Source organism: Nyctibius grandis, chromosome 21, assembly GCF_013368605.1.
Source record: "Nyctibius grandis isolate bNycGra1 chromosome 21, bNycGra1.pri, whole genome shotgun sequence".
NCBI classification, from domain to species: domain Eukaryota; kingdom Metazoa; phylum Chordata; class Aves; order Nyctibiiformes; family Nyctibiidae; genus Nyctibius; species Nyctibius grandis.
The window spans coordinates 4,955,497-4,963,295 of record NC_090678.1 but is presented as its reverse complement, the minus strand read 5'-3'; the positions used below and the strand labels follow the sequence as shown (position 1 = coordinate 4,963,295).

Below are 7,799 nucleotides of genomic sequence, written 5' to 3'. Positions count from 1 at the left end.
GGATTTTTGGAGGTCCATGGCTTCTCCTGAGATTTTAGAGGTCTGGGATTTTTGGAGGTCTGGGACTTCGGAGGTCCATGGTTTCTCCTCGGGCGGGGGGTACCTGTAAATTATTCTCGGTGCAGAAGGAGGCAAAGGCAGCCGGGCCGGGCCAGGCAGCACCAGCCCCCCTCCCGCCACCGCTCCGCTCCGCAGCCCGCCCGGGTTCCCAGGGATGCGGGAGAAAATGGGGGAAGCGGGGGAGTCGGGTGGCGTAGGGCCGCGGAAACCGAGCCGAGCCGAACTGAACCGAGCGGCGCCGATCCGAACCGAGCCTCCCCGAAGCGGAGCCGATCCGAACCGAGCCGCACGGGGAGGCGCCGGCCTCCGCGTCCCCGCCCCTCGCCGCCGCCGCCGCCGCCCGCCCGGCCGGCGCGGGGATCGCGGGGCTCCAAGATGGCTTTGGCCGGGCTGCTCGCCCTGCTCGCCGGCTGCTGCCTGGCAGCGGGCAGCGGCCCCGCCGAGGCGGCGGCGGAGGCGGCGGCCAAGGAGCTGGAGTGTAAGCTGAAGAGCATCACGGTGTCGGCGCTGCCGTTCCTGCGGGAGAACGACCTCAGCATCATGCACGGCCCGTCCGCCGCCGAGCCCAAGCTGCTCTTCTCCGTCCGCAACGATTTCCCCGGCGAGATGGTGGTGGTGGATGACCTGGAGAACACGGAGCTGCCTTACTTCGTGCTGGGTGAGCCTCCGGGCGGGCCTGCGGGCAGCGCCGGGACGCGGCGGGTCCCCTCCCCGAGCGGCGGCGGGCCCCGAGCGGCCCCGGCCGCGGGGCTCCTCCCTGCGGCACCGGCGGGCGGGTGCCCTGCAGCGCCTCGGCCCCCGGGCCGGTTCAGCTGCTGCAGCACCTCGGCCCCGGTACCGGTTCAGCCGCTGCAGCACCTCGGCCCCGGTACTGGTTCACCCCACTGCAGCATCTCTGCAGGCCTGGGGTGCTCAGTGCATCATCCCCTGGGTTGTCACCTGCAGGGCTTGTCTCCAGCTCCATCCCACGGTCCCCGGTGGCTTGCGCTGGCAGGAGGCCCGCAGCCCGCTTGCATCGTGGCTGGCCGGAGGTGAGGGTTTCTGCTTTGTCTGCCCCTGAACAGAGTCACCTTTCCTGCAGCCTGGTGGAAACACACTCCAGCGCCCAGCATTTCCCATCCCGCCTGCGTGCGCTGCCCCCAGTGCTCCTGCCCCCAGGCTTTAGGCTTTGGCCTGCTCCCGTGGTCCGGGAGGTTCCCACCCGCTCCAGCCAGGCCTCTGCGCTTCACCCACTGCCCACATCTCATGGGCTGCTTCAGTTTTCATCCACCAAAAAAAAGCCAACGGTTTGCTCCTTTGTTCGTGCTGGGATCAGAGCAAGGCCTCTGCTGCTTGTGCGCAGGGACCCGCTTCCCTCTGGACCACCTGGAACAAGTCACGGAGATTTTTAATTTTTAGGGATATTTGTGCAGAACACCAGTTTCCCACCACCGCCCACGCCTAACCCCCTGTCCTGGGCAAACGCCGCCGTCGCTTTTCCAGCAGCCCCGCCAGGGCTGTGCCCACCTCCTGCAAGCCCGGTCCATCCATCGCCGCTCCTGCAGCACCTTGGGTGCCCTGTGAAGTTTTTAAAATGCCACCCTTGTCTGGATGTTGTCCCAAAAATGAGGCACTGGTGTGTTGCTTTGCGTGGCATTGCCCCTCTGTGCCACCCTTGTGTGTGGGCAGAGCATAACGGTGGCCCCAGCCTGGGTTTTCTCCCCGGTGTTTCATCACCCCCCTGACCCCCAGACCCTTCTGCGCGCAAAAAAAGCCCCCGGTCCCGGGTGCTGCGCTGGCTCGGGGCAGCGCTCGCTGCTGCACAGGCACCCCCCTTCTCCCGTGAGAAAGGGTTGTTGATACCATGGGGGTGGCGTGTGCGGGGACACCCAGGGGACGATTTGCTTGAGGCCTGGGACCATGCGGGGAGGGGGCAGTGGGCTGTGCTGCCCCCGGGTCCCCCGGTCCAAGCCCTGTGCTGCGGGATGCTGCGGCGGAGGCTGGAGAGCGTTGCTGTGGCAACGGGGCGGCAGCGCGGCGGATGCAGGGGGACGCACAGGCATGGCCGCCCGCCCCGCGCCACCTTCACACCCCAAAGGTGACCCGAGCGCTTGTCCCCTGCCCCCCTCGGACCCGCTCCAAGGGAGCCGGACCCCGATGGGCCCCAGGGCCTGGGATGCTGCCGACGGGGAGCATCGGGGTGGGGATGTGCGGTGCTGCGCGGGCGGGGGTCCACGGCCGGTGCTGCGGGGATTTCCACAGGGATTTTTCAAATCCGTGAGATGTGACAGGCTGGGCAGTGCAGGGAAGGACCCCCCCACGCCGACAGCCCCACTGCACCCAGGGCTTGCACTGATGGTGCCAGGCAGGGGTTTGCTTTTATCTCCGTCTGCTTACCCCCTCCAACCCTGGGGTGCTGGGACTGGGCTGGGGAGGGGGCACCTCACGGGCCTCCTGTTTGCCAGATTTTGGGGTTGGTGACCCCTGGGCAATGCCGTGTTACATGTCCCTCCCTGCTGTGAGAGAAGGGCTTGCGTGGAAGCTGGCGTGGCCACTTTGCCATGTGTGGGTATTGTTGTTGTTCTTGTGCTGCTTTGCCATGTGTGGGTGGTGGTGTTATTGTTATTATTATCGTTATTATTATTGTTATTATTATGACTGGCGCCTGGGCACTGGTTTTGCACGGCAGAAGCCCTGAAGTGCGTAGAGTCTTGCAAGACCCAGACTTGGTAAACTCAGAGGCTGCATCCTCTGGAGATGCCGGAGAGCCTGAGAAACCCGTAGGGCAGAGAGCATCACGGTGCGCTCGCTGGGGATGTGGCTGATGCGTGGAACCGGTGTTGGTGGCTGTTTGTGCTTCCATGAGCCCTCGTGCGCGGGCTGGAGGGTGTGTTTGAGCATCATCCTTCCAGGAACCTGGCTTCACGCGGCGCTGATCACACCATCCCGGGCAGACCCCAGCCCCATTAATAGTGCCCACCGTGTCAAGTTTGAGTGTACAACAAGGTGTCGGAGCGGTGGATGATCCCCACACCCATGTCTGTGCCCCTGAGCCAGGTCTGTTTCGGGGTATCTCTGCTGGGGAGGGAGTTGGGTGACTGCTCCTTCTCCTCGTGGTGGTTTTTGGATCCAGAGCCTGTGTACAGGGAAGGGGTCCCCAAGGGGAGGGGAGCTGCTCTGCTGGCTGGCAGGGGCTTGGGCCAGACCCCAGGGTGCTGCCCCCGGGCCAGGAAGGGCCTGGAGCACTGTGAAGGGCAGACAGTACTGCATGGGTGCTCCTGGCAGTGGCACCTTGGCTCTGCCACGTGGGCTCTCGAGCAATTCCTTCAAGGTTGGTCTGTGCCTCAGTCCCCTCCAGCCCTGGCTGTCCCCCTCAAAACCCCCCTAAATAATTCAAGTGCTTCTCAAGCATGTCAAGCGTTTGTGGAAAGCGGCGTGCGCAGTTTCCCCTGCCTTGGTGGCACCTCCCTGCCGTGGTGGCTGAGCTGGGCGTCCCACCGATGGGCACAGGGGTCAAGGTTTCTCCCCCAGCTGGAGATGCGCTGGGGTCTTTGGATGCCACGTATGTTGGTTGCTAGAAGTAGGGTGCTGCGGTTGTGTGTTGAACTGGGCACCCCAAAAATGGCTGTCACTCCCGACCACTGATGAGATGCTCTGGTAACAGAATCAACTTAATGGTGGTGTGTGGTGAATGGAGTTAAATCCAGCTGGTGGCTGGTCACAAGTGGTGTTCGCCAGGGCTCAGTGTTGGGGCCAGTCCTGTTTAATGTCTTTATCAATGATCTGGACGAGGGGATCGAGGGCACCCTCAGTCAGTTCGCAGATGACACCAAGCTGGGTGGGAGTGTTGATCTCCCAGAGGGCAGGAAGGCTCTGCAGAGGGGTCTGGACAGGCTGGATTGATGGACCGAGGCCACTGCGTGAGGGTCAACAAGAACAAGTGTTGGGTCCTGCGACTGGGGCACAACAACCCCCCACACCGCTACAGGCTGGGGAAGAGTGGCTGGAAAGCTGCTGGGTGGGAAAGGACTTGGGGGTGTTGGTCGACAGCTGGTGAATATGAGCCAGCAGTGTGCCCAGGTGGCCAAGAAGGCCACCAGCATCCTGACTTGTATCAGCACTAGTGTGGCCAGCAGGACTAGGGCAGGGATCATCCCCCTGGTCTTGGCACTGGTGAGGCTGCACCTCGAATCCTGGGTGCAGTTTTGGGCACCTAACTCCAAGAAAGACATTGAGATGCTGGAGCGAGTCCAGAGAGTGAAGTGTCTGGAGCACAAGTGTGATGAGGAACGGCTGAGGGACCTGGGGGTGTTTAGCCTGGAGAAAAGGAGGCTGAGGGGAGACCTTCTCGCTCTCTACAACTGCCTGAAAGGAGGGTGTAGCATGGTGGGAGTCGGTCTCTTCTCCCAGGTAACAAGTGACAGGACGAGAGGAGATGGCCTCAAGTTGCACCAGGGGAGGTTTAGATTGGAGATCAGGGACATTTTCTTCACTGGAAGGGTTGTCAAGCACTGGAACAGGCTGCCCAGGGCAGTGGTGGAGTCCCCATCCCTGGAGGGATTTAAAAGCCGTGTAGATGTGGTGCTGAGGGACATGGGTTAGTGGTGGGTTTGGCAGTGCTGGGTTAACGGTTGGACTCGGTGATCTTAAAGGTCCTTCCCAACCAAAACAATTCTATGACTCTGTGAGCATGGAGTTGCGGGCATCCCCTTGCTGCTGGTGGGTGGTGTGGCAGGGACTTTGATGGACCCCTCCAAGCCAAGCTCTGCTGGGGCTTGCCCATGCCAGTGGGGACAATGGAGACCCTGGGGCTGTCCTGCCCAACCTGGGGGTCTTATGCTGCTGCCCTGTGGCTTTAGCTTTATATTTATCTTTACCCAAGAGGATGAGGCATTGCTTGCCTCTCTCCGTGCAACATTTTTGGGTCTCATCCCCCTGTGCGGCCATCCCGGTGCCAGAGGTGGGTGCGTGGAGCGCGTTGGTGCTCAGCCATCCCCAACTGGGGGCCCTGCGGGAGGGGGGATCATTTGGGCATCATTTGGGGGGTTATTACCCCTGGTTTATGGTGCGGGGAGGCCCTTGGGCAGGGCTTTCAGCTGCTTCGTAGCTCCCTTCGCTAACGGAGCGTGTTTTAATTGCGCCGGCTGCCTCCTCGTTCGCGCGCTGCCTCGCTGCCCGCGGCCTTGTTTTGTGTTTGTTGCGTTCGTTGTGTTTTTTCCCCGAACGGAGGCCGAGTCCCGCTGGTCGGGGGCCATTAAGAGATGCTAATTAGCAGCTCAGTGTTCCCTGTCCGCTAACCTTCACACCCCCTTCTTCCTCGCTGCTTGGCCCGGCAGCGTCCAGCCGCGTTTGATGTGTCACTAACTGGATTCACACTCCTGCGGGCCGCTAATTGTGTTGGGCCCCATCCTTTGCAGGTTGGAAAGCGGCGAGCGGGGTCATTTATTAGCGTCCCGGCTTCCCCTCGGGCTCGGCGGCGATTAAAAGCTGCGCGAAAGGCGGCATCTTTCCCTCCTTCACCCGAGTAACGCGCTGGGTGTTTGGAAAGCAAAGTCTCGAGATGCGTTTTTGTGCATAAAATGGACTTGAGGAATGAGAAAGCGGAGACAATGAGTTGAATTATCACCGGATAATTCAAGATATTGAAACACTGGATGGTTTCTCATGTCCTGTTATTTTTTTTGAGAAGCTGAAGGAGCTTTTTCTGCCTCCTCGGTTTCCAGCCCAGCTGCTGTGCCCTGAAACGGGGGCAACGCAGCCCCCCGACCTCCCCCGCTCCCCATCGCCCGCACGGGAGCCTCAGGAGAAGGTTCTTAACTTCAATGACTTTAATAGATTACCATAAACTCGGGCTTTAATGCAAGCTGTCATGATTTCAAATTATCTCACTTTTACATTAAATAGATCCCTTTTTAAATACAAAATCAATTCTAATTTTTTAGAGGGGTGAGATTTTTCAAAGGCGCCGATGAGTTGGGCATATTTAACTGCTCTTGAATATCTCCCCGAAATATCTTAATCCATTTTTTTTTTTTTTGTTAAATCCCTGCTAAGCTCTTGCCTGTGCTGGTGGATGCTCTGGCCGTGACTTCCCTGGGTTAATACCGGGGTGGCACGAGGGGGCCGTGGGGATGCGAGACGGCCCGCCGCGGGGATGCGGGCTGCTGCTAATCGGGGTGACGGGCTGCCGGCACGCCTGCCCGCCCCGGCTCTCCTCCTGGGCTGCGCGGGGAGGCGGCGAGATGTGACACCCGTCGGCTCTCATCCTCGTCCCACGAGTCTCCCTGCTGCCGCCAACTGGGGGAGGTGGTGTCACCCCGTCTACCCTCAATCCCCGTCTCCTAAACAGAGGCAGGAGCCAAGGGGCTGCAGGGTTGCGTTATCCTTTTTTTTGTTTTTTCAATTTCACGTCAAGTGAGAAGAGCATCCCACTGGGTTCTGGCTGGGGGATCGCTCAGCCCTGCTCTGGGCGCCGGCGATGGGTCCCAGAGCTGGTGGCACGCAGGGTAGGTCTTTGGTCCCAGTTCTCCATGGTGGGAAAGGTGGTGTCAGGGTGTTGCGGTGCTGGTCCCCAGCTCAACTTCATTTCCAAGGGAGGGCACTCCAGTATCGCCACTGGAGCTCCCCTTCCCCATCACGTGTCCCCATCCCACAAGGCTGGGGCATGGCAGAGGGCTGGTCCCACCGCCAGACCCACAGCATCGCTCTGGTGCGAACCTTGCACCTGGAAATAGGTGTAATGGTGAAATAATGGAGCAAATATTAAGAAATTTTTAAGTACCTAGAGAATAACCAAGTTAAATTATACCAGAGGAGCTCAATTGCCTTGCTTAGATTGATTGAATTACTAAATGAGCCTGACTAATGGAATGGAGTGGATATATCGGACTTTTACTCAAGATCCTGAAATAATTTCTCTAATAAGATTGTGAGCCATTAATTGAACTTGGCTTTGATCCTGGACACTGTCGCATGCACTGAAACCCAGCGCTATGATCTATGGTCCCGCGTGCCCAGCCGAGAGGGTGGCCGCCGGGCGGCTTGGAGGGCAGCCAGGGAGGTTTGCTGGGGGGGGTCCCAGCCCACCCACGCCAGGACCTGCAGTGGGGAAGGGACCCCGAAACACCCCATCTCGGCAGCCCTTCTGCCTCTTGGCAAAACCTGCCCTGCCAGTGGGATGTGCTTAATTCCCTCCTGCTGCCAGCAGCTGATCGCCTGGCTGGGGTCCTAACCCTGATTCCTGTCGCCATGGGGTGAATTTGAGATGGATGTTTTGGGGTTTACATCTGCAAATCTTCCTACGACCTCCTGGAGTGCCTGGCGTGATTGGTGGGACGTTGTCCACAGCATCCTGAACACTGCTGGCTGCCCAGTCTGTGGTGGAAGATGTTTCCCTCTCCATCGCTTGCCTACTCCTTTTTTCTCCATCAAACCTAGCCCATCACTGAGACCTCACTGCTGCTGCACCTCCTTCCCCTTCTGATGCTTTCACGCTTGCTTTTCGCACTGGAGTTGTCCAAAGGGTGTCACTGTGGCTTGAGGGCTTGCAGAGCTTCCAGTAAAGCAGAGAGGGACCTGCCGAGGGGATGCAACCTGCCCTGGAACTGCCCTGGAGAACCTGCTGGGACAGGAATGTCTCATCTAATAGGGTTTGGGTGCAAACTGCTGGTGGGACAGGACTGTCTCATCTAATAGGGTTTGGCTGCAAACTGCTGGTGGGACCCTGTTCCTGCCCTTGGGCAGGAATGCATTCTGCCCTG

General features: G+C 59.8%; 1 protein-coding gene across 1 annotated transcript in view; it reads left to right on the top strand.

Moving 5' to 3' along the window:
• The first annotated feature begins 435 nt into the window (after positions 1-435).
• The window catches only part of ASTN1 (astrotactin 1), a 48,219-nt gene continuing 40,855 nt past the window's right edge, over positions 436-7,799 (top strand). The window contains exon 1 of the mRNA XM_068416772.1: positions 436-718. Coding sequence (XP_068272873.1) covers positions 436-718 — 283 coding nt within the window. The remainder of the gene's footprint in view (positions 719-7,799) is intronic.